A 26,058-nucleotide genomic window follows, 5' to 3' on the forward strand; every position below is an offset into this window, starting at 1 on the left:
TTCAACGATTTAATTTATTTATAAAGTTAGAATTTTTCCCGGATTACTCATCTTAAGTATGCTTCTTATATTAACTATTTATCGTATAGCTTTGACAACTGGACCTTAAAAAGCTGATTGCTCTAAAACTGATTGGCGCTTAATTCGAATTAATAAACAATTTTTTGAGTTTTGCTAGTGTGGGCAAGAATAATATGTATTTTAGTTGGTCCCAAAGGAATAAGGATCTGGAGGAGCTGTAGTGAAACCAAAAAAAGATATAGTACAACTCAAAAACCATTTAATATATCGATCCTAAAAAGCAGTGTGGCCGTTGCTTTAAAAATAAGATATGCATTACAAAAATCGTATAGATTATAAATAAAAGATTTATAACAATTAAATTGAAAAAGCTTTATTGAAACTTAGTTCTCTAGGAAGGTTACGAACTCGGTCAGCTTGAGCAACTGATCATCGTTTCCGCGGCTGGGCGGCGCCTCCTGGGGCTTGGGCTTCAGGATGACCCGGTCGCCGTCCAGTTCCTCGGTCCAGTTTAAGGCAGCACAGGCGTTCTTCAGCTCCTCCTCCGACATTAGCGACAGCTCCAGCAGGTTATGCTGGTAGATGGACACATAGGCGCTGCCCATCAGTTTGAACAGCTCCTCGCGTTGTTTGACTGGGAAAATGCATGGATTTGTACAACTTTTTGAGAAGCTTTCAGAGGTAAACATACTTAAGAGATCCTCCACGGGTAACTTAACTCTTTCAGACCACTCGTACTTGATGTTCTTGAAGAAATCGGCATAGTTATTGTTCTGCAGGGCCAGGTTGAGCAGGTTCAGCTGAATCAGTTCTTTGTCCTCCTTCAATTTGTTCGGAATTCTCATCCACAGCAGCTTGGCATCGGCACTGAAATATATGTTAAGCAGTGAAGGGAATCGGAGTTATTTCATTAATTATGCAGCTCTTACAGTTTGTTTTGGTAGAGATAAATTGCCAGTAACTGCTGGTAGACATCCGCTGCCAACTCGAATTGCTGTGGAAACAAAGGGGCTCATCAGGTCCTTATGGAGTAGACTGTCTATGCACCCACTCACCTCGAACTCCTCGTTCTCCAGACGCTGCTGCAGCTCACTATATTTATTTAAATGCATTTTTAAGGTAATTTATAGGTCTGAAAACAATAATATGACCGTGCAAAGTTGGATTGTACATGAAACCTATCCAAAGCAACCCTGCGGTTTTGTAGAGTTTAGCTATTGGTATCGATAGTTAAAGCTCCTTATTCTGATAAATATACCAAAGTTTATGGAAAAATATATTCCTCAATTGTAAAACAATTCATATTTTTTAAAATCTTACAATATAGACAACGCTGTATGAAAACTATCGCACAACTATCGCCACTATCGATAGCCGCTGTGACAGGTCTCCACAATCGCAGAGCTGTCAACGTGCCAAAAGTCTCCACCTTCTTTTCGGTGTCAAAAACTAGACTATCAAGATGGGTCGTATGCACGCTCCTGGGTAAAAATGCGATTTTCTATTGTTTCCAATGCAGCCGCACACGGCTGAGTGTATGCAAAATGTGTCTGCCGTGCGGGGCGATGGAATGAATGTGGCAAACACGATTCCCCGCGGGGTTTAGTGCGTCTAAAGTCGACCGCAGAGGCAAGCACATGGTGCAGACGTAGTATTGACAGGCGCCGCCGCCGCCATAAACGCGTACTAACAATCGTGCACTCTTTCGTCCGCAGCAAGGGTATTTCCCAATCAGCCCTCCCCTACAGACGCACTGTCCCATCCTGGCTGAAACTGAACGCCGAGGATGTCAAGGACCAGATCAAGAAGCTGGGCAAGAAGGGTCTGACGCCCTCCAAGATCGGTGAGTGCGACCCCGCTATATGTTGTTGTTTGAGGTTATGTTAATCCCGATTCCGGTTTTCATCAACACCATTTCAGGTATCATCCTGCGTGACTCGCACGGAGTGGCCCAGGTGCGTTTCGTCAACGGAAACAAGATCCTGCGCATCATGAAGTCGGTGGGCCTGAAGCCCGACATTCCCGAGGATCTGTACCACATGATCAAGAAGGCCGTCGCCATCCGCAAGCATTTGGAGCGCAACCGCAAGGACAAGGACGGCAAGTTCCGTCTGATTCTGGTCGAGTCCAGGATCCACCGCCTGGCCCGCTACTACAAGACCAAGAGCGTCCTGCCCCCCAACTGGAAATACGAGTCGAGCACCGCCTCCGCCTTGGTGGCCTAAGCCCCCTCCGTTCGCTAGTTGGTAGTTTGTTTTCGAGTCTTGCGGGGTCCTACATTTCCACCAATGTACAACCAATAAACCCAACAAATAAAACTGGAAATCGGAACTATTTTATAGACTAAACACTTGCTGTTTGATTCGTTTGGAGGAAAGTGCAGTTTGAAAGCAAAAGAAAGTGGATGCAATATTTTGAGCGATTTTTAATGCCACCTTCAATGAACTCTAGCGAGAGGTAATCCTTAGATGCTTTTAATTTTCTAACTAAATTTGTTAGTAAGATGTAGATTGGCGTCTCACTATTAACACTATTTTTAAACTTAGCTCAATGACTCAATGTTTTGAACTCGAAAACAAAAAGTTGTCCCTGTGAATTCTTTATATTCAACATTTGTTTTACTATTATTAACTATTTAACAGAGTTAATTACCTAATTACAGTCTTCCAAACAAATTTTGGGAGTTCTTTTATTTCTATTCTTATAAGTGCACTTGTTGCGCCCTCTTGAGCGCAAAATTGCAGTTCGCATTTATAAATACATACGAACGCACAGTCTTACGTCGGTAACTAGAATCTTACCTAGTAAAATGTGGTATGAGTTTGATATTTATCTATGAATCAAACAAATAAAGAGTAAAATGTGTGGAAATATAATTATAATGTAGAGATTATGCAAATAAAGCCGCAAAATTTGTTTAGGTCATAGCTTAACTTTCTTTCTATTGAATTGAACACAGTTTAAAGAACTTAAGAAGTATTTGCTTAGTTTTAGCTTTTTTATGATTATTCACTTTTACCTTTTGCATATTCATATTCCTTTTCCGTAGAAGATGAAATTTCTAGTAATAATTGAAATTAAAGGCATGAAATCTTCGCCTAAGGGGATTAGTCACAGGCAAATATTTGAAAGATTAATTATGAGTTTTTGGGAAATCTTTTAAATAAGTATTTGCATACATTTTTTTGGGCCTACAAACATTAATTATGGTTCTCATTTTTTGTTTGAATATTTTATTACTTGCTGGGCCAAAGTCAAACATCGTCAAAAACTATGATGACGTAATGTATAAAAAGGCCTTATGATAAAAATGGGTATACATAAAAAAATATCCTATCATTGTTCGTGGTTAAAGAAATTGGAATTTAAAAAAAAGTATATAAAAAAATATTTAAAAGAATTTTTAATCTCTGGTGTGCAATAAATATATTAACATTTGCATAAATATGATTATGCTCGTTATAAAAGCGCGATTGGAGTTTGTGTGCGCCTGGGGAGATGAAGTGAAAAGTAAACTAAACGATGATGATGATGTTGTTATACACAGTGTAGTCTCATAAGGGCAACGTTAGAAATATGGCTAGATGTAATTTCTAGAGTAAATTTCATTTACCAAACTTTATGAATATAATAGTATAATAATGTTATAATCCAAAAATATAACTTTTTTTAAATTCAAAAGCAGAACGTTGACTTCAATTAAAGAAAATTTGTCATTTCAAATTTATAAACAAAAGCGGTGGGGGATCATGTACCCAAATATGAAAAATTATTGGAAAACAATTTAATTATTAATTGTCGTATTAAAAACTAAAACAATGGAATACCATTTGGTAAAAAATGTTGATTTCACACTACAAACTAAAACAAAGGGATACCTTAAGAAGCCTTTTGTGTTTCGCGCTAGGGAGGGACTCCTGTAGCTTGGGAGCGCCTGGGGTTGGGGGCGATTTTCGTACTTGGAGCCGATAGCCGCCGAATCCGAAACCGCCAGTGTTCAGAACTCAGCATTTCATTTCAGTAGCCCGCTGGCCTTTCCGGCGCTCGGACCGAAGTTTGTTTTATTATTTACACTACGTATAGGTTTTGTTTTCGCTTTGCCGGGTCTGCGCCTCCTATCCTATCGCGATTTTCTCACGTTCGCCAGCAACAATAGCCATATTGTTGAATATTGAATGTAAACAATTTTGAAACAAATGTACGTGCATGCGGTTCGCAGGCATTGGCAATTATTTTAATTGTGCTCGCCGATTGCGCTTGGTAATTTGTGTGCCTGAAAAAATCCATGTGATTAGATAATTTACAGAGAAGCGAAAAACCATCGATGCGGCCTTTATCTCTGCGCAATTATTGTTTGTTTGCCGATAAGTGTAATGTCTCTTTCTGTTTGCAATCAGTTGGATAAAAGTTTCCCTTTTTGCCAGCAACAACGTGGTTCGAATGGTACACCCGCGCGCATATATAAATATATATAGGTACAGACTTATGTGCGGAATGGCTAAGCGGTAAAGGCCCCAAGTGCTTGTTCTCGAGAGGAGTGAGTGAAACAGGCGAGAAAAGAAACAGACAATTACAGTGGATACCGGATGAGAGATATATTACAATGCATAATAGGTGTAACTCTCTGTAAATTCGAGAAAACGTGTGCCAGCGGTCTAAAACAAAGGTTTTCCAAACTTTTAAGCTTAGTTCTATCTATTCCTAACAATTCAGGCAAATCAGGAAAATATTTTCAAGTTTTTATTAAACCCAAAAGTATTCGTTCATTCTAAAGTAGGAGAGCAAGTTGCAAAAACAATGTACTTTTCAAATATTTAAAAATGTAGCACTTGTTTTGAGAGACCACGTTTAAATTAACATTTAAATTAACATTTACTTAATATTCACTGTACAGCGAAATGGCAAGCGCGTGGTTTGTTTAAGGGAACTAAACAACTCTTGAACATTGCTGATTCCCTGGGCTCGTCGCTAAAGCGAGCCCTATTATGACGAATTACAAAACTTATGAGCAATGACACAACCACCATCCCCAAGTTCCCAGCCCATGGATATTCCCCAGAAAGTGAAAACTACGACGACTTCTCTGGGTCGTCAAGCCAACGTCAATACCAATCGTAGATAAATAGAACAAAATGTTTGTTTGATTAAGACGTGTCGTGTTTGTGCCCCTGTCGACTTTTGTTTCTAAAACCACTCAGCAGAATTACATATTTCCACCATCTGATATTGCTCGGTTTATGGTTTACTTATAGTACTGTGCCTTCACCGCCCTCCATTTCAGTTTCTTTAGAGGCGGTTCAACATGCAGTCGGTGAAGACGGCAGACTTGCCGGAGAATCCGCGAGAACGTTCCAATTTTATTTCGGCAGCATGTTTCTGGTAAGTATAAGCTAAAAATATTAAAAATATATTAATCTTAATTGTAAAAATATTATATACCATAGGTACACCATGCCCACCTTTATCAAGGGTCGGAAGGACACTCTGGATACCAAGGATCTCTACAGGGCTCTGAAAGAGCACAAATCGGGTATGGTGAAATTATGCTTGTGACTCATTCAATAGAAAATTGCGAAATTCCAAATCGATTTAGCATAAGCATATCAAATCATTTGTATGTCAGTTGGAGATTTTCGATATCAGTGGAAGTCACAGTCGAACATCATAGCCTTTATAGATAATGGAATGATAATGGAGTGATCCGAACCGTTTTACACTTACCAAACGCACTGTATGTAGTTATCACGAGCACAATTAACTTGACTGATCGATGCACATAGTATGTTCGTTGACCGTCTTAATTGATTCGCTTTTTTCTTCAATTGCGCCCATGATTCTGCCTTTTTACTTTCCCAAATTGATAACTGTGTCTCTGGGCAATCATTGTTTTCGTAATCCCAATTTATTGGACCGCCCATCTGCGATTAAATTGTGTTAATCTGTGCAATTTTTCCAGAGACTCTGGGCAACAAGTTGTGCGCCTCGTGGGAGCTGGAGCTTGAGAAGACCAAGGGGAAGCCCAATCTCTTGAGGGCCCTACTGCGTGTCTTTGGTTGGTACTTTGCCCTATTGGGCCTGGTGCTCTTCCTACTGGAACTGGGTCTACGAACGCTGCAGCCAATCTTCCTGCTGAAACTCATCGCCTATTACACACACAGCCAAGACTCGGAAAACATCCAATCGGCCTATTACTATGCTGCCGGAGTGATCCTCTGCAGCGCCCTCAACGTCATCATAATGCATCCCTATATGCTGGGCACCATGCATGTGGGTGAGTCAGGGTCTTGTATATATAGTTAGTCAGAAGAAGATGAGAAAGGAATTTAGTAAGTAAACATTGTGCTCTTTAAATATCCCAACTTTTCCTTTATAAATAAATTAATTTATTTTTTTTCCTTTTATATTATATTTTATATATTTTAAATCAGATCAACATTTGTAGCCATTGATTACTTTATCCATTGACCTAGTGGTCGGTCCGTTTAATTAGCTAATTAGTAGACGGAAAACCCCCTTCCCAGTTTGTATAACAACGGATTAGATAAAAAGTTGGCAAATAATAACAGCTAATTACTTAATCTGCAGTTCCACTTGGATTATTGCTTACAAATATTATAGTAACAGACTAATGTTTTTCGAAAGTTACATTTGGAATGTTACATTTCGATTGATATGCAAAGTTAGCCTGTATGTATATGTAATAATGCTACAACAATCCATCTATGCATTTTCGCAGGTCTCAAGATGCGCGTTGGTTTGTGCAGCATGATCTATAGGAAGGCCCTCCGGCTCAGCCAGTCGGCACTGGGAGACACCACAGCTGGGCATGTGGTCAATCTTATGTCCAACGATGTGGGCCGGCTGGACTTGGCTACCATTTTTGTGCACTACCTATGGGTGGGACCACTAGAGACCCTCTTTATCACATACCTGATGTACAGGGAGGTGAGCGGTAACCCCCTGGTCCTAATAAACCGTTAGTAACAAACTAAATTATCCTTACAGATTGGAATCGCTGCCGTGTTTGGCGTGGCTTTCATGCTGCTCTTTATCCCCCTGCAAGGGTATCTGGGCAAGAGGACCTCGGTGCTGCGACTCAGGACCGCCCTGCGGACAGACGAACGCGTGCGGATGATGAACGAGATCATCTCGGGCATCCAGGTGATCAAGATGTACGCCTGGGAACTGCCCTTCGAGCAAATGGTGGCCTATGCGCGCAAGAAGGAGATCAATGCCATCCGACATGTGTCCTACATCCGGGGCATTCTGCTCTCCTTCATCATCTTCCTGACGCGAGTCTCCATTTTCCTGAGTCTGGTGGGCTACGTGCTGCTCGGAGCGTTCCTCACACCGGAAGTGGCCTTCCTGATCACCGCCTATTACAACATCCTGCGCACCACCATGACCGTGTTCTTCCCGCAGGGCATCTCCCAGATGGCCGAGACCCTGGTGTCCATTAAGCGCGTGCAGAAGTACATGCAGTCCGATGAGACGAATGTGTCGGATAAGAGTGTGGATCTTCCGGAGGATCCGTCAGGCAGCAATCAGGCCACGCTTCATGCCGGAGTGGAGGATCGCGATGAGGCGGAGGACAAGCTATTGGGACCATCTCTGACCACCATTAATGAGAACGCCAAGCTGTCGGAGGCGGGAATCTCCATCACCGGACTTATGGCCAAATGGGATGTAAAGTCTCCGGACTACTCCCTTAATGGAGTCAACCTTCGCGTGCAACCTGGCACCATGCTGGGCATTGTGGGACGCACAGGATCCGGTAAATCCAGCCTGATCCAAGCCATTTTGGGAGAGCTGCCCGCTGAATCCGGCGAGATAAAGGTCAATGGCACCATGTCATATGCCTCCCAGGAGCCCTGGCTCTTCTCCGGCACCGTGCGTCAGAACATTCTCTTCGGCCAGCCCATGGATCGCAGGCGCTACGCCAAGGTGGTCAAGAAGTGCGCCTTGGAGCGCGATTTTGAGCTGCTTCCGTTCAAGGATAAGACCATTGTGGGAGAGCGAGGAGCTTCGTTGTCGGGTGGACAGAAGGCCAGGATCAGTCTGGCAAGGGCTGTATATCGGGAGACTTCTATCTACTTGCTGGATGATCCTCTGAGCGCCGTGGACACTCACGTGGCCCGCCATCTCTTCGAGCAGTGCATGCGTGGCTATCTGCGCGAGCGCATTGTTATCTTGGCCACCCATCAGCTGCAGTTTCTGCAGCACGCCGATCAGATTGTGATCATGGACAAGGGTCGTGTGAGTGCCGTGGGCACGTACGAATCGCTACGCGAATCCGGATTGGACTTTGCCGCCATGCTGGCTGACCCAGAGCGGGATGAGCATTCCGAGGAGCGGTCACGTTCCCGTTCTGGCAGCTACACCCACAGCCATTCCGACCAGCGGCGCAACAGTGAGCAGTCCCTGCTGTCCATGGCCGACTCCTGTCTGGGCGAACCCGAGGCGGAACAGGCCATCAACCAGGAACGCCAGGTGGTAGGCCAGATCGGCCTGCGGCTGTACGGAAAGTACTTCAAGGCGGGCGGCGGTTTCTTTGCCTTCTTCGTGATGATGGGCTTCTGTGTGCTCTCGCAGGGATTGGCTTCGCTGGGTGACTACTTTCTGTCCTATTGGTAGGAAAAAGAGTATATATGATTTATAGAACTTTAAGTAACCAATCCTTTATTTTGTTTTTAGGGTAACCAAGAAGGGAAACGTGGCTTACCGTGCTGATAATAACGATACCTTACGTTCGGAGGAACTGGAGTCGCGGCTCTCTACTTGGCTGCAGGATCTGGGCCTGTCGGTGGACGCTGAAATGCTGGATACGTACATCTTTACGGTGATCACGGTGCTCACCATTTTGGTGACCGTGGCGCGCTCTTTCCTGTTCTTTAACCTGGCCATGAAAGCCTCCATTCGACTGCACAACTCCATGTTCCGTGGAATCACCCGAGCGGCCATGTACTTCTTCAACACGAATCCGTCTGGTCGTATCCTGAACCGATTCTCAAAGGATATGGGACAAGTGGACGAGATACTGCCCGCAGTGATGATGGACGTCATCCAGATCTTCCTCTCTCTGGCTGGCATTGTGATCGTCATAGCCATTGTCAACCCACTGTTCCTCATTCCAACCGTAGTGCTGGGCATTATATTCTACCAGCTGCGCACCTTCTACCTGAAAACCTCGAGGGATGTGAAGCGGTTGGAAGCCATAAGTAAGTGACCATTATCTTGCTAAGAATGTAAAGAATGTTTGCTAATGTTTTTGTTACTTTTTCTATAGCTCGGTCTCCCGTATACTCGCATTTGGCTGCCTCTCTGACCGGACTGTCCACCATTCGTGCCTTTGGAGCCCAGCGCGTCCTGGAGGCGGAGTTCGACAATTACCAGAATATGCATAGCTCCGCATTTTACATGTTCATCAGCACCTCCAGAGCCTTTGGTTATTGGCTGGACTGCTTCTGTGTGATCTACATAGCCATCATTACGCTCAGCTTCTTTGTCTTTCCTCCCGCGAACGGAGGAGACGTGGGTCTAGCCATAACCCAGGTGAGTCATCATTAAAAATCATTCTTTTTTGACTTACTTAATCCTTATATCTTCGTAGGCCATGGGAATGACTGGCATGGTGCAGTGGGGTATGCGTCAATCCGCAGAGCTGGAGAACACCATGACCGCCGTGGAGCGAGTGGTTGAGTACGAGGACATTGAGCCGGAAGGGGAGTTAGAGGCACCGGCCGGTAAGAAGCCTCCCAAGTCCTGGCCAAAGCAGGGAAAGATCGTGTTCGACGAGCTGAGCCTGCGCTACACCCCCGATCCGAAGGCGGAGAATGTGCTCAAGTCCCTGAGCTTCGTCATTAAACCAAGGGAGAAGGTGGGCATCGTGGGACGCACTGGGGCGGGCAAGTCCTCGCTGATCAACGCCCTCTTCCGACTCTCCTACAACGACGGATCCGTGCTGATAGACAAGTGGGACACCAGCGAGATGGGTCTGCACGACCTGCGCAGCAAGATCTCGATCATACCCCAGGAGCCCGTGCTCTTCTCCGGCACCATGCGCTACAACCTGGATCCCTTCGACGAGTACAGCGACGAGAAGCTGTGGCGCTCGCTGGAGGAGGTCAAGCTGAAGGACGTGGTGGCGGACCTGCCCAGCGGCCTGCAGAGCAAGATCACCGAGGGCGGCACCAACTTCAGCGTGGGCCAGCGTCAGCTGGTCTGCCTGGCGCGGGCCATCCTGCGGGAGAACCGCATACTGGTGATGGACGAGGCCACGGCCAATGTGGATCCGCAGACGGACGGCCTCATCCAGACCACCATCCGCAACAAGTTCAAGGAGTGCACCGTGCTGACGATAGCCCACCGCCTGCACACCATCATGGACTCGGACAAGGTGCTGGTAATGGACGCCGGCAGAGCGGTGGAGTTCGGCACGCCCTACGAGCTGCTCACGGCGGCGGACTCCAAGGTGTTCCACGGTATGGTCAAGCAGACGGGTCACGCCACCTACGAGGCTCTGCTGAAGGTCGCACAAAGGGTTCGTTCTTCTTGATTTCCAGATAGGACTATAAATATTAATGTATTACATTTACTTGCAGGCATTTGAAACCTCCCAGAATCCCAGTCTTTCCTCATGAGACCCAGCTGTTGTGTGAACTTTGTGCTTAAAACTAAGCTGAGGTGCTTGTCACCGAATCTTTAGCGGGATACAACTAGTTTAACTAATGTTAATATTTTGAATGTGTCAATTCGTGTGAATGTAAATATGTTTGTCCGTATGCATGTGAATACTTTATGTAACTCAAAAACTGTATAGGATCGCGTTGCCTAATTTACTATTTGTATTTATTTAACTTTCACTAAGTGCAAAGAAGAAGAAGTGCCTTTAAAAATAAATGAAATATTGTGTCTGTTTACTTGTAGGCTAATTTTTATTTTATATAAATAGTTGCAAGCCAATAACAAATTCTATTTTTATGCCTTCTACAAATGTAAAATATTGAATAGGGATTATCTGTTTATTAATAAATAAATTAAAGGGAAAGATCGCTTTATATGGGAGGGCGACAAAAATGAAAATTAAACTAGTAATTAAAAAAGTGGAGTTTCAAAGGTCGTGACATTTTCGTTTTAACTTTACCGTGTCGAAAATTAAACACCCTTAATCTGATACTATTTTCTAACAATTTAAAAGATGAGTCTAGGCCAAAACCCTTTTGTTCTCAACACATTTATGGGTCTATGCGATATAAATGATGTAAAATATCTCATCCTGGATGTTTCTAAATCTAATTTTAATCAAAAAATGGTCCATTTTAATATTTACTTTTAAAAAAGGCATTTGAAACCTCCCAGAATCCCAGTCTTTCATGAGACCCAGTTATTAAGTGAACTGTGTCCTATTAATGAATTGTATATATTTTATATATTTGTTTATTCAAAAAATAATGCCTCACATTATGTACCTACTTAAAAGTAAATATTTCTTGGGATCAATAATGCCAAGGGTATTAACTGAATGGTTGATGCACCAATAGATAGGAATCTCTTTAGATAAGGTAAGTACTTATCAAGGTATTATAACTTCACTTATTTTTTATTAAGTTAAAAAGGAATTTCTTAAAACTTTTCTAATTCGCGTGCCTCCTAACGCAAAAGAGAACTGCTAGAAATAAAAAAAGATTTGCTGATAAGAGAAAGTTTGTTTAATGCCCAGAAGTATGCAATGCATAAGCCAGTGACCGTCAAACTGGAAGGTCTACAATTCTAAGAAATTTTGCTTGTGCAGGAAACCCGCGTCCACACCGTAGATAAGGGGCTAAAGTTATTTTCTTCTGATCGAAGCAAAATGGTTTAATATTTTAAGTAAACTACATTTTTACAACTGTCAGGCGATTATTAAATCAATCAAAATAAAGTTCTGCAAAATCAGCTGCATGATACTAACAATATATACATATATCGTGTGAATATGACACAGAAAGACTCAAGTTTCCTCTGCTTAAATAAGGAGAGATACCCTTTTTGAAGTACTGTGTACATAGGTTTTTCTACTTTATATAAATGAAAAACAAGCTTATGTTTGGAAATTGCCACTTTATTCTTGACAACAGTTAATTAATTAAATACGGATACCAATTACTAACAAATATATACATAATACATAATAATGTGGCACCCTCTCCTACAGAAGGTTCTTCAGCCCCATCGTCAAGAGCAGTATTATGGCACCCAAAGAGACCTTCAGGCTAGTGCTTCCGTTGCAGTGATCTGTCAAGCAGATGTCGCACTCGTCGGCAGAGTCTTCTGCAACGTCGAGTTCTTTCCTGACCGCTTGGCAGGCACCTTGTCCTTCGGGCACCTGAACGCAGCCACGGTTTATCTCTGTTGGGGAAATGTTGGGTTTAGTTTTCTTGCTAAATAAACAAATCTTTGTGTGGGCTCACCTCCGTCCTTGTAGATGCTGTAGCAGGCGGCAAGCTTATAGCTCACGGGAGGAGGATTGGTGGTGGCATCAGTAGTAGCATCAGTGGTAGGGCTTGTAGAATCTGTGCCTGTAGAAGAAGCTGTAGAAGAGGTTGTGGAGGAGCTTGTTGAATCCGTAGTGGTGGAGTCAGTTGTAGAATCTGTTGAAGAATCCGAGGTTGTAGAATCTGTTGAAGAGTCCGTGGTTGTAGAATCCGTTGAAGAATCCTCGGTTGTAGAATCTGTCGTTGTGGAATCCGTTGTAGAATCGGTCGTTGTGGAATCCGTTGTAGAATCGGTCGTTGTGGAATCCGTGGTGGTAGAGTCAGTGGTCGGAGAGTCAGTAGTAGGAGAAACCGTAGTAGATTCAGTGCTTGAAGACTCTGTGGTTGTAGAATCCGAGCTGGCTGTAGCAGTAGACGAAGAGGTCGGAGAATCCGTAATGGTGGTAGACTCAGTAGTAGGAGAAACCGTAGTAGGTTCAGTGGATGAAGATTCTGTGGTTGTAGAGTCCGTGGTTGTAGAATCAGTGGGGGTCGAAACGGTTGTAGATTCACTAGCAGAAGCAGTCGAAGAATCCGTAGCAGGTTCTGCGGGTGAAGGTGTGGGTTCCTGGGGAAGAAACATACATTAGACTGTGTATTCTCTAGGACGACTATGGTATGGTCTTCAGATCCTACCGTATCGTCTTCTGCCGCTCTTGGCATCACTGAAAGGAGACCCCGTCTGAAGCGGTTCAAGGCGGCGCTTGTCTTCAACACAAATGCCGAAGAGGCATCCAGGGTGCAAGAGACCGTCGGAACGTTTTCCACGCGGCACGCATCGCCTGCACAACTGTAGCACTCCAGGGCACTCGCTGGAAAAAAAAGTGGGTAAAGGTGAGTCAGTGGAACGAGCAGGGGGTGATGGGCAGGTGGGCAAGTGGGCCGAAGGCCGAGCGAGATAAAATTCGTCGCTCGAGAGCAGGCAATAAGTCTGATTGATAAATCAAATACCAGATAACATCGGCGCTGTTGCCTCATCAGGCAAATCGCACACCTTTCTACGCCCACATGGCGTCTTTTTAGGTTAACGTACTTGAGTTCCCCCTCTGCCAGATAACCTTTCAACTCGAAGTGTGCTTCCCCCATTTACTCTACTGTTCTGCTTCCATTTTTTAAAATTAATCAAACAATAAGCTGGCTGTCGTCCACAATTCGCTGGAACTTGTTTATCTTTCAGATTTTTTAATTTATAGCGTAACAAAGGGGAATGCCCGATTTTAAAAAAGTATATAATAAATATTTTTAGAAAAATTTAAGGGATACCTAGATGAACTTTACACTGTTTTCGAAAAAGATACGATATAAACCTATAATTTATTTGAAAAAGCATAGTCGCCTATCAATGCTATTACATTTTTTAAGGTTTCTAAGAGTAATCTTGGTAAACTTAAATATTTCAGTGTTGTTATAATATAATACTTTAATAGATTCATACGGAATCGCAGCATCCTTTCAATAAACCTGCATATCCTTTTTTAGTGCTTGAAATTCAAATCTTTAAATGTAGTGTTTTTTGCTAGAACTGTTGGTTACTACAAAACTAATTTCAATAATGGCACTGGCCATGGCGTTATTTCTCGACTGGTACTCGGTGTCAACACGCTTGATAAGGAGCGAGGCTACTTTTCCTTTGCCGAACTGAAAAAGTTAGTAAACTTGACGAGAATTCCAGTTGTACGTTTGACACGCGATTAACCAATCAATAATTCAAAAACTGTGAATTAATAAATCAATTCCGCTGTTCGCTGCACTTTGAGATAATGGAATACAAAACTCGCACCTGGCCAAATGTTTGAGGAGGCACAAAGGGCCATCAGCAAAAAGTTAACCGTGATCAGACGCATTTTTCCTTTTTTCGACCGAAAGGATATGAAGCGGGTAAGAGATTTTTTATCGAGGATCAGAGCGTTTGAAAGACAAGAATCGCACCGCACGACGGTTGAACGGGAACTACCAATAAAATATAATGTTAACCTGGCCTTTTTATCATTTGCAGTCGCTGATAAGCGTGGCAGAGCAGGAAAGTAGCTGAAAAGCGGAGCGGTTCGTTCAGGCCAGTTTTCCTGGCGATACGGCGGGTCCATAAAGTTTTATTTCCCCGATTGTGAACGATAGGGCATGTGAAGGGTCCCTGGGGGAAATACTTGATATTAACTTCCCCAGGATGTACGAATATATTTTCGGTAATTGTTAATTGCTTTTTTATAGCTCCATATTATTTGCGATCAGTATCGTTCCCAGAACTGGGCCTAAGACCCCGTCCAGTGGTTTATTGCTGATAGGTTTAACCCATGATACATGCCTGATTTAGAATTGCACTTTTGATTGGCGGCCATTTTTAATCGCATAATATTCAGTTTTTTTTACTTTTCTATTCATTATTGTAGACCCATTGGCAGACCAACTTTTTGAGGTCCTACAGTTTTGGATCCCAGCAAAGCCCAAGCAAATATGCTGACTAATTTATAATCTGCCCGATCAGTCGTCGACTTTTCTTGGCTTTGTTTTGCTTTTGCCAGTGGGCTTGGCAAATATGTGCACTTAGAAATAAAATATATAATTTAAAAATTAAGTAAATATATAAGATATTCCCCAAGGGAGATATTTCCCATAAGGAGTTTATTTTAATCTCAATTTTCTGCAAATTTACTTTCAGTTAAATCAGGAATAACTATTTTTATAAACTGGTAAGATATGCAAAACATTAAAAATGTATGACATTAACAAAATAATTAAATTTAAATTAAAAGTTATATTAAACGATATGTTTTATATATGATAAGATACGTCTTATCTATGATATGATATGTTCTACATATTATTTCATTTGTACACTGTAGGCTTACTTATAAAGATTAATCTGCTGTGAGGCATGGCAGCCATAGCTGTCGAGGCTTTCGGCTATGTTTTACATATTATTTTTTTCAGTGTATAGTAACTAAATTTTTGTAGCGTGGTCCGATCGCGTGGTCTGTTGAAGTCGCCAAATAAATTCCGATAAATAATCTAGCAATATCAGTGCAGCCAAATACCATTTAATACAAACGTTTGGCATGATTCATACGTTTTCAGAATGGTTAACTAACGAGTACTGGGTACATATATTTATCATGATTCATATTGTTTTGGACAGCTGCCTAATAGATGAGCACCGAAATCATCGTAATTTTGGGTATTTTTTCGGACATTGGAACTTTGAAAGTCTAGTTTGTGACCTGCGCAATAATATGAAATGATTTGGGGAGTTGCCATTATAGATAAGTTTTAATAAAACCTTTTTTGCATATTAAAAGCTATGCAAATGTATTGCAGAAATCTGTAAAATTCTTAAGTAAAGGACTCTAAGTTTCATCAATACAACTAACACGAAGGTCAGTTCTAAAATCTCATATACTTTCCCCCATTTTAATCGGTTAAAATCCTAGATAAGCTGCATTGGTTGTGTTTTAGAAAATGAAAATGTAGGAAGTCCCTAGGTCCCACACTGTTGATCTAATCAAGTTCATTATAGTTTTTAATTGGGGCTATAAAATCAGTTTATTGATTAACGCGTGGCCGCACATTTATTTCGTTTAGCGTACCCCAAAGTCCCAAAATTGTTTAATACTATCTTATCTAATCAATGGGAACTTATTGTTTTTGTGTGTTTGATTTCCTTTTATATTTCGCTTTCGGGCTTGTCTTGAGTAAATTTGTTTAGCATAAATGGCCTAAAAGTATGCCTTCACCTGTTTTCAAACACGGAGTGTTTGTTCAACAAATGAAATCGTACCACTAGGCGTATACGTGACATTGGCATTGGTAGTACAAAGTGATTTCCCGTCTATGTTTGCTTTATGCATTCGACATTCGGGGTGTAGAAACCCGATAAGATTAAAGAAATTAGTCATATGCCCATAATTTCTTTTTAAGAGACCCATAAAAAATGTTTTCTAAGAGTTATCTGTTCAACAGCTTGATGCAAGACAGAAAAAATCAATGGTTGTGATCTTACTGGTCTCACTTATCTTCCTCAGTATAAAAGAAGAGCCATATAAATACCTCTAAGGATATTAAGATACAACTTATGTGTTTACTCGCTTAAGTTTTTATTGCATCCCCCTTTGTCGGCAGGTGATTTCACCCATTTGCTCATCTAAAAAAGAAAGTGCAAGGTTTCTGGTTTTAATATTACATATTATTTATTAAGTCGCCTGAAGCTTTACATTTGGTTAGATTAAGTTTGTATTCTAAATACAGTTGTATATATTTCGATATTCGGTTTTGTGTGCATGTCTTTTGTGTAAATCTTAAAAATTACATAAACTTTCGAATCACTTAACAATGAGCGCGGACCGATGAGTGTGTGTTCGCGTTGAAGAGTCGAGGAATACTAGGCTAGAGCACCGGGTGATGGATGGTGGCCGGCCCCCTAGTTGCGCTGCAGGGCAAAGGCCACGAGGGCCAGGAGCAGGGAGGCCAGCGCGGAGTTCTGCAGCGCAGAGCCTCCGTTGCAGGCGTTCATGCTGCAGGGATCGCAGTTGGCCAGCTCCGTGTTGTTGTTCTGGATCTTCAGCTGCTCGCAAACGCCCTCCATGGTGGTCACCCGGGAGCAGCCACGATCTGTGGTCATGGTGCCGTTCACTGAGGGAAATAAGAGGAGAAAGTAGGTTAGTTTGGATCAATAGATTGTATATAGCATAGAAAAGTATTTTGATGATTAAAGATATAAGATAGAGATATAAAATAAAAATTTAAGATACAAATTTAAGATACATAGATACATGTAGATTAATGACTTATAATAAAGATACAAAATACAAATTTAAGATATGTAGGGGGAGATATAGGGGAGATTTCATCGCTTCTTAACTATATAGTAAACCCACCTGAAACCTGAACGGAGTAGCAGTGGTAGGTGACCCCAGTGTCGACCACTGCTCGTCGCTGCCTGATGGCCAGGGAGGGAATGGGAGTGGTGGTCTGGGCAGCCACAGGCACCAGGCGGGTGGTGTTCAAGGCCACGGACAGGGCGGCCAGATCCTCAGCGGGTGGCGTGGGCACACCGGTGGTGGTCTGCACGGGTCCCACAGTGGGTGGCGTGGGAATCGGGGCCTCGGTGCTCTGCGTGCTCTCGGTGGTGGCATCGCTAGTCACAGTGGTTTCCACGCTGGTCGTCGTGGACTCTGTGGTGGGCGGCTCCGTTTCAACACTCGTGATCGCTGTGGTCGTTTCTACGGGAGCTGCTGTCGTCTCCTCCTTGGCGGTGGTGCTCGCCTCCGTGGTCGTGGTGGTGGTGGTCACCGTGGAGGCCTCTGTGCTGCCACCCGGGTTGAAGAAGTCCTCATTGCAGGCCAGCAGGGGTGCATCCTTCGGCAGCTGGGCACAGTCGTCGCACACGTAGCACATGAGATCGGCGCGAATTACTGAAATTTAAAGGGAAAATGTTCGATTAATTGAATGTAGTGAATTCATAAAACTATATTTATCAATAACAATATTTTACCAAATTTCTAAGCACTATATATCACTCTATCATCATAAAAATTGACCCGATTTCGATAATGGTTTATTTCTTATTCTTACAGTGCCTATTTTTAAGTTGACCCAAAAATGTTTCTATTGATCTTAATTTTTTTGAGATATTTGGATACAATGGAAACTATTTAAAACGCCGCCAAAAAGTCCTTCAACAACTAATAAAATATATTATCATAAACAAATTGTTAAGGGGAGTCTATAACCGTTATCTTCTTTCAAAAGAAACCTTAATGAAATATATATTTTATTTATTGATTATAATTTGCATACCCTACTTTTGCGCACCTTTTCCGGTTCTCCCCCTATATCGAATTTAATTTTATGGTTTCACTCAAAATGCAGCTTATTACCTGGCCTTGCCCTTTGCAAACATATATGTATCTATGGGACGCCCAGATATCTATCAGTTAAAAGTGCTCAATTTACAGCTTAGGCAAATACAAATATCGCGATAGTCGACCAATGATAATGATGATAATAAGCACAAAGAACATGTGAGCACCATAAATCAATTGAAATCCGAAGTATTTGGCGTATTATTTGCCGATTCTTTAGTATTAGTTTGTAAGTGCCTTTGCGTAGCCTTTGATCTAGCGCAAGTAGCCGTTTTTATCTGGTTTTACTTGGGCGCACTCCCCGGCGAATCGATTCCATTTGCATGTTATCGTCATCGCAACGACTGGCAAATATTTGCCAGGGGCAAACAGGTAAATAGGAAAACCTATCGGCGTGGGTACACTGGCATAATTGCCATAATTGTCTTATCAACGGATGCGGCTACCCTCACCATGCCTAGATATCAGCGGAGTGCCGGTGGTGAGTCATAGTCAGGCTGATGGACGTCTACGATTATCCGATGACGTGGGTAATCCTAACTTGACGGGTCCCCATATGATACCATCGATATCAGGATCGTGGGAGAACCGTTCTTGCAGAATGAATTACGAACATCTAAAAGAGTTGTATACATTTTTATGATATGATATAGATACTGACTGACTGATATTTTCTCAACTATAAAAGCCCATTTTAGTGTATAGGGTTCTAGAAATTTGTATAATTTCATATGATACCAAAACCAAATGGTTCTTAAAAATTATCATACTGATCTTTTCTCAACTATAGAAGTAAAACGGTTCTATAAAGTTTGTATAATTTCATATGATACCAAAATTATTAGAAGAGCCTTCAAATGGTTCTTAAAACCATACTGATCTTTTCTCAACTATAGAAGTAAAAGGGTTCTATAAATTTTGTATAATTTCATATGATACCACATATCAGTTCAATATAAATCGAGTCCTATAGATTCTTAAAAAGGATATCAATATATATGTAGGAAGTCTTCAAAGATTCCCATATCATTTAAATGTGGGAAGTTCCATAAAATCGTCACCGTCTTCTATAACAATCAAACGGTTCTGTATATCTCTGCCCAACTTTTGTTGATTTATTATTTTGAATTTATCATAAATCACTGTGATTGATGGGATGTTTTGGGGTCTTAAATTCTCCTCGGGGTAATGATAGTATTGTCGGGGCTTGGGTTTAATGGCACGTGATAAGCGCCACCTCGCCACGCCATTTAGTATTTTTTGCACCTTTGACTTTCTCATTAATATTATTATTATTTTTGCATTAAAGCAAAAGTGCAACTCAGAGGTCTTTGTTAAAACAGAGGTGCGCCTGGAAGGGTTAGTGTTTACTTGGGTTATTCCGCAGACCATAACTCTCTGTGATGCAAATGCGGCTTGTATAAGGGTAATTGAGAAATCATTTATATTTCTTGAGTCAAAGTTCGTTCTGGACGACTAATCTTTCGCCTCTCTTTTAGGTAAGAACAAAAAACAAGTTTAAAGTGGGTTTTCAAAGTGCCTGCGAGTATATACGTAACTCCTCTCGATTTACAAATTAAATCACTTGCAATTGCGTCGAAAGATCGTGAAAACATCTGAGAAATTCAGGTTTTGTTCGGTTATTTCTGAGTGGTGCTAATGGCCAGACGAGTTTTTCCATTTCGGGCCGCCTTCGCGAAATGTGTTAAGTGTAACTATAACATTTCCAATTAGCAGTTGTGCCAGCGGGCTGCCCGTCTCAATGTCAGCCAATATTTGCTCATTACACGCCATTTCCCCGGGCGACTTTTCCTTTTCATCGGAGGCATAAATTAGAGAGGGCCCGAATGATAATGCCATAGAAATTCGCTCGAAGGGTGGGAGCTGACTGGCTCTGGTTGGATGACATTTCCGCATCACACAGCGGTAATAAAAAATACAAAAAAAACCCGCAACAATCTTTGCATTATTTATGACAGCTAAATAATAACAAATAAATTGCCCGTCTTAAATGTCGCCGTTGTCAGCGCTGCTTGATATGCAAAATATTATGGCGAAATGCTCATGATCTTGAATTCTGAATTCGTTTTGCTGGCTTTTTTGGCAGCTGCATATGTGGGAACGTGGGTACGGCACTTCAGACACGAGTTTGTATTTTTAGCCGCAGGCCACAAGTAAAAATCCTCAAGATACGTTTATCAGATGGCTTGATTCCTCGGTTCTGCTATCTGATACACCCGTGATTTACACCTATTTAGGTAAAATAAGACACATCAAAGTTATCACGACACTTTTCACGAACCTCTAATAGCCTCAAATACCCAAAACGCTTTTTTTTTTACCTGGCAGGGCGATTAGCAACAGCAAAGAGCTGGCCAAAACGATGGGGCTTTTGTTGAGCATGATGTGTGTTTATTTCGAAATATATTATGTTTTATAAATATATTTTAAATATTTTCTTCTCGCGTATAGTATTTATACTAGTTAAACGGGGCGTTTTTCTCTTGTTTTTCGCGCTCTGGGTTTAGTTTTTGGCGTTTCTTTGGGGCGACCGCAGTTTGCGAATTCTGAAATTTAACTGAAAATCTTGTGATTTGTTCGAGACTTTTTATAGAGTTTTAAAAAGCGGACTGCGCAGCTACTGCGACGTCAGCGGCTTCGATGCGTAAGAGAGTGCGCGGCAGAGAGAGAGATGGCACGAGCCGGGCGGAAAGAGAGGGAAGAGCGGGCCGTAGAACGAGTTTACCAATTCTTCAGTGATAACAAATTAATTTATAATGCAGACTAAACGAGCCCCGAATTAATTATAGGAAGAGAATACGAATGCTCTCTTAACTTTATGGGGGTTTCCTCTCTTCGTACGCTAATGTGGGAAAATGGGTTCTTCCGGGCTGGAATCTCGGGTTCTTCGGCTTTTCCCCCAAGCCATGATTCAGCTCTGGGGAATCATTACACTTCGAAGTACGATTTTTCGCACTCCTTTTGTTTTACACCCCCTGAGAGGTGCTTTGTTGCCCGCTAATTAAGCAGCTGATTCTTAGTCAGCCCCCAAAGTCCAGAAATTAAGTTGCCTGTGATCTCATTTACATAATATTCGTCACTTTTGCAACGCCCTGGATGTCCCATGATTATTATCCAATATCAGAGCACGAAGAGCAAACAAATGTGGTTTGGATAGAGCCAAACAATTAACGAAGATTTCGTTGGGGCTCGTATTGGCTCACCTTATTGGCACCTCTATATTTTGTATCTGGCGGGCTTAGAACTCTAGATTCGCAATAGCTCAACGAAATTTTCCAGTCGAGTAAGCCCCAAGGTCGTGTTTGCCCGCCACTTAATTCAATTCGCTCTCTGACCCAGAAAGCGGGCTGAAAACCATGGGCAAGGTCAACTGATAAGCCGAACTTTGAGGGGTCTTTGTTGACTTAATGTTCTCAAGGGTTATTTGTAGTCCCTTGTGCCTATCTAAAACTTGTATACGACATGTAGTAAATATTAAATAATTTAATTTGTATTTTGAATTTTATAGGTGAATTTTATGTGAAACCATTTACATAGGGTTGGTGCTTTTAAAAATATGCAGTAGTTATAGTTTAATTTAATTTAGTTATGTTTCTAAAAATATTAAATTATTTAATGTATTATTTTTTATTTTCCAACATATATTTTAACATTCAACATTTAATTTTAAAAAAATATACAATTTTTGATTTTGTGTACTGTAAAAATAAAATATTTTAAATTATTACTTTTAGGTATATATATAAAAACAACGTAGAATTGTAAAACAATAAAATAGGAAAATAATTTAGAATTTTTAAATATAATAATATAATAAGCATTTATAATTTGTAAACAATTGTTTTAAATTACAAGAAAATGTTGAAATGCATGGTTACCTATTATAAAAGAGTATTACACCATACTATACCATCTTAACTCTTCGCTATCATGTTGTATTGATATGAAACAGTCTGGTGCTGTGTATTACCGAATAAATCACATAATTCCGTCAAATCGGGTATCTATTTTTCCATAACGCCCGGCCCTGAAGCTTTACGGCTGCATTTTGGAGATCGTGCGTCTGGCCCGTGTGCACATAAATTATAATCCACCATTTACCGGCCGCAGTTCGTGCCAAATGTGGAGTGAATCTGGTTAGTGCCGGCTGTCAGAACTGACGCATCGTCCGAAAAGCGCGGATTGGAGATAAAAACTGTAACTTTCCCGGTGACAAAAAGGGGAAAAAGTTGCATATAGTATCGGCCCAAGTGTCGACGACATCACGTAAAGTGCTAAGTGATTGTGGTTCTCGTTCTCATTGAGACTCTCTTTGGCTTCTCTTCGAACGTCAGCCGAAAGCCGGGCTTCGAAAGGCCTTTTGCGAATGCTCGTCATAACAAGGTACTTAACCGTCCCGGAAGCCGACGAAAATAAAACGGGGAAGCGCTTAAAAAACCCCCATCCGAGCCCACAAATCGAGGAGTTAAAAGTCAGTGTATCATGCCCATATACACTCTATAGCAGCCTAACGAATTTGGCGGCTGCCTTTACAGTTTAGAGCAAGTTTCCTTAAAGCGGTGCCTCGTTTGCGGCTGCGTTTCCTCATCGCTGTATTAAGAACTCTCCCCGATTCCGGGCCCCGAAAATAATACCATAAATCTGGCAAAAAGCGATTGCCACTCGACTTCCTAGCGCTTATCGGCCGGCCTAAACGCTTTGGCCACTTGATCAGTATATCGTTTTATCAGTTCTCGGGTCGCATGAAATCATGAAATCGCATTTGAACGGGGGCACTCGACTCATAGGAGTACCCCTCGTCACTCCACTTATCGCCGGCTACTAATTGATTTGATTTCGATACGGTTGCAACTGAATGAACGGCCTCAATGAGCGAGCACTTTCCCCCAAAAGGGACAACGCCTTATCGATGTCAATTAAACAATTAGGCGAAAATAGCTCAGGTGCGCTCATTGGCCAACCGGCCAACTTTACGAGTGGTAAGCGAGCCGTAAATAGACACATCATGCGGCTCGGGGACCGGCATAGGTTCCCAAAAAGTTATGAACTCAGACGCCAAAGTCGAAATCGCATATTTGTGGGCCATATATTATGTATTTCTATAGAATCTATATATCAAATCAATTGACCACAGGTAATGTTGTGATTTTTAGACCAGGCAACGGGTCATAAATGCCATTAGCGTGAGTGTTACAAGAGTCCCAGAATGTTCGAGGCTTCTGCTGGATTTCGATACTCCAATGGGCTGATTGCATCCGTCGTCCTGGCACAGCTGGCATCCTCCCACGGTCCAGTTCTCGAAGATTCCCTCGCACCCAACTGTCTGATTGCTCATCCTGGCGGTGGTGCAGCCCCTATTCGTGATCACCGATTCGTTAACTGTGGATTGGGAAAGTGAATAAATAAAAATCTAAAATCATACGGCTTTCGAAAATACTGACAAAGATGTCTAAAAGTATGCAGTGAAGAAATGTAGTTTTTCTGTCTAGGTGTCTAAAAGTATGCAGCGAATAATCTGTGGTTGTTAGCTTTTTAGCTATCAGATAATAAAATGGTAAAATGCCAAATATTAAAAATCAATAAAGTTATAAAATTAAATCTTTGACTAGATTTCAAAATTAAAATGTAAATAAGACTACAAATATTTGTATATTGGTGGTGAAGCCATTATTTCCAGTGCATTTGGACTTGCACCTCGAGTTATCTATTAGTGAATGACTCAATTGTAGATAGCCTATCGCAGTGGGTGGGAGCATCACATGCGAAAGACTTTTATGATTTTTATGACGATGTGCACCCACGGGAACTGAAGGCAGATGCTTACGTTGGAGCCTCACTGTGTAGCAGAAGGCGATTGGCATATCGAGGTCGACCTGTCGGGCACTCGATCTCCGCCTGCGTCGCTCGTCCTCCTCCTCATCTTCGTCCTCTTCCTCCTCCTCCTCTCTGACAGGTTCCTGGGCAGCTCCTCCGGCAGCTCCATTTCCGGTTCCGGTTCCCGCGGCTGCACCGTTTCCTGCTGGCATGATACCCACGGTGGCCGATTCCGACTCCTCGCTTTCGTAGTCCTCCTCCTCCTCGCTGTTTTCAGAGGGAGCAGGAACATTACCCGGAGGATTGGGAGCAGGCGAGGCAGCAGGAGATGGAGCGGGAGCAGGAGCAGGACTCGGACTGGAACTGGCAGGTGTGCCCTGTCCATTGCCACTCACAAGAGGACCCTCACACACTTCCATGTCACTTAGCAGAGTGTACTCATCGCAGTCCTCACATTTGTAGCAACGCAAAGCTTTGGGGGAAAGATACATTTTTAATAAATTGTTCAAGAAATGTAATTTTCTATATATAATTTAGAAAAACGTTAAAGGATAATAACCTTAAAAAGCACCAATAGTTACAAACATATCTTATCTTATCACACAAACATATCTTAATTTAGAAAACTAAAATGTATGTAATTTACTTTTGGATAGATTTATGGCTCTAACATTTAATATTTATAGAAGGTTTTCAAGGGTTTTTTTTAAATCTGGGGGCTTAATGTTTTTTAAAAGCTTAAGAACACTTAGCATAACTTTAAAAATCATAACTTTAAAGCCTGATAAAAACAAATGTTAAGTAAGAACAAGAAAAACTATGAACTACATTTCATTCCTGGAAATGTATATTTATGGTTTTAAGAATTAAAATTAAAGAATTAAAAAATTAATAGAACTAAAAGCTGTCAAAATAGTTAATCACCGACTGAAAAAGATATCACTTTGTGGTAACAAACTTAAGCATTTTAGCAACTATAAGCTAATTTTCCCATTCTAGAAGTGCAGACTTATATCACGCACTTCAAGGAGGGCAAAGCACACCCAAGACCTTTAGTTAGACCCTTCCAGGCAGGTGTACCACCTTATCGCATCCACCTTATCAGCTGGATTACTCCGGCAATACGCGCACCCTTCTGTGCGGTGCAACGTTGCGTATGCGCAACTTTTGCGACTCGGCTCGGGGTCAATCAATTAGCATGTGCAGGGCTTACACCGCACTTGGATTTATGACATACCTGAAACACCTGGGCGAGAACCAACGACAGCCAGCAACACCAGTAGAAACCACAGGGAATGCATTTCGCGCAGGTAAGTAAGATGGAAAATTGGGTTAAGGTCGCAAAACTTTCAATTTGCCAAACGTCAAGGTGTCCAAGTAGGCAACTTTCGCAGATTGAGGAGCTCCTAGATGGGGTAATGTATTCCAATATAAAAGGGGTTCCTTGGCTTATTTTTCTTTTCTCCCGCTCTGCTGTCGTGTCAGCAGTTGCTACCGAAAATTCAAATTGAACTGGCACGCAGAACTTTCCGGAGGCTGTTGTTTCCTCTATCAAAACTGAGTTCTTGGCTATAAACAGGGACTGGCGGCTTTTGGGGGTGGTATGGGTGGAACATGTAGTTCCCGGGAAGCGGGTAGAAAAAAACTACACACGTTTTATGATAGCATCGGCGAAGACTTTCAAATTAAATGCGAAAAAAAGAGATGGCATACGGGAGCGACAGAGTTCGAGATATTGATAGGCGGGCTGGGGGCGAGGAACTGAAGCATCTTACATGAGTAATGGGAAAATTATCTTTGATTGCTGAAAACAAGACCCAAAAAGAGGAAAACAT

The 26,058-nt window shown here is 41.9% G+C and overlaps 6 protein-coding genes across 10 annotated transcripts; 2 read left to right on the top strand and 4 right to left on the bottom strand.

Annotated features, from left to right (window-relative positions):
* Positions 1–378: 378 nt before the first annotated feature.
* Positions 379–1,230, bottom strand: LOC108036061 (COP9 signalosome complex subunit 8). Its single transcript, XM_017112004.3, has 4 exons — positions 1,077–1,230; positions 951–1,015; positions 713–888; positions 379–655 (listed from the first exon to the last, which is right to left on the bottom strand). The coding sequence occupies exons 1-4, from the start codon at positions 1,131–1,133 to the stop codon at positions 405–407; spliced, it is 549 nt and encodes a 182-aa protein (XP_016967493.1). The 5' UTR covers positions 1,134–1,230; the 3' UTR covers positions 379–404.
* Positions 1,231–1,343: 113 nt separating this feature from the next.
* LOC108036048 (40S ribosomal protein S13) lies at positions 1,344–2,369 on the top strand. The gene is made up of 3 exons (XM_017111990.2): positions 1,344–1,506; positions 1,737–1,864; positions 1,942–2,369. The coding sequence occupies exons 1-3, from the start codon at positions 1,484–1,486 to the stop codon at positions 2,244–2,246; spliced, it is 456 nt and encodes a 151-aa protein (XP_016967479.1). The 5' UTR covers positions 1,344–1,483; the 3' UTR covers positions 2,247–2,369.
* A 1,663-nt stretch (positions 2,370–4,032) lies between these two features.
* Positions 4,033–11,068, top strand: LOC108036110 (probable multidrug resistance-associated protein lethal(2)03659). Of its 5 annotated transcripts, none has more exons than XM_017112084.3 (10): positions 4,033–4,281; positions 5,274–5,400; positions 5,466–5,551; positions 5,978–6,292; positions 6,758–6,966; positions 7,027–8,651; positions 8,716–9,239; positions 9,308–9,573; positions 9,632–10,561; positions 10,623–11,068. In XM_017112084.3, exons 2-10 carry the CDS (start codon positions 5,324–5,326, stop codon positions 10,659–10,661), a joined length of 4,071 nt encoding a protein of 1,356 aa, XP_016967573.1. In that variant the 5' UTR covers positions 4,033–4,281; positions 5,274–5,323; the 3' UTR covers positions 10,662–11,068. The 5 variants fall into 5 exon arrangements, with proteins under 5 accessions (XP_016967573.1, XP_016967575.1, XP_016967574.1 ...); XM_017112086.3 differs by having other exon boundaries at positions 5,303–5,400; XM_017112085.3 differs by having other exon boundaries at positions 4,033–4,219.
* A 1,032-nt stretch (positions 11,069–12,100) lies between these two features.
* LOC108036055 (uncharacterized) lies at positions 12,101–14,472 on the bottom strand. The gene is made up of 4 exons (XM_017111997.2): positions 14,314–14,472; positions 13,170–13,345; positions 12,471–13,101; positions 12,101–12,408 (listed from the first exon to the last, which is right to left on the bottom strand). The coding sequence occupies exons 1-4, from the start codon at positions 14,375–14,377 to the stop codon at positions 12,209–12,211; spliced, it is 1,071 nt and encodes a 356-aa protein (XP_016967486.1). The 5' UTR covers positions 14,378–14,472; the 3' UTR covers positions 12,101–12,208.
* A 2,216-nt stretch (positions 14,473–16,688) lies between these two features.
* Positions 16,689–20,978, bottom strand: LOC108036144 (uncharacterized). Its single transcript, XM_017112132.3, has 3 exons — positions 20,731–20,978; positions 17,402–17,938; positions 16,689–17,156 (listed from the first exon to the last, which is right to left on the bottom strand). The coding sequence occupies exons 1-3, from the start codon at positions 20,789–20,791 to the stop codon at positions 16,945–16,947; spliced, it is 810 nt and encodes a 269-aa protein (XP_016967621.1). The 5' UTR covers positions 20,792–20,978; the 3' UTR covers positions 16,689–16,944.
* A 1,840-nt stretch (positions 20,979–22,818) lies between these two features.
* Positions 22,819–25,975, bottom strand: LOC108036060 (uncharacterized). The gene is made up of 3 exons (XM_017112003.3): positions 25,461–25,975; positions 24,234–24,695; positions 22,819–23,788 (listed from the first exon to the last, which is right to left on the bottom strand). The coding sequence occupies exons 1-3, from the start codon at positions 25,522–25,524 to the stop codon at positions 23,559–23,561; spliced, it is 756 nt and encodes a 251-aa protein (XP_016967492.1). The 5' UTR covers positions 25,525–25,975; the 3' UTR covers positions 22,819–23,558.
* Between the last annotated feature and the right edge of the window lie 83 nt (positions 25,976–26,058).

This window comes from Drosophila biarmipes, chromosome 2L (assembly GCF_025231255.1).
Source record: "Drosophila biarmipes strain raj3 chromosome 2L, RU_DBia_V1.1, whole genome shotgun sequence".
NCBI classification, from domain to species: Eukaryota; Metazoa; Arthropoda; class Insecta; order Diptera; family Drosophilidae; genus Drosophila; species Drosophila biarmipes.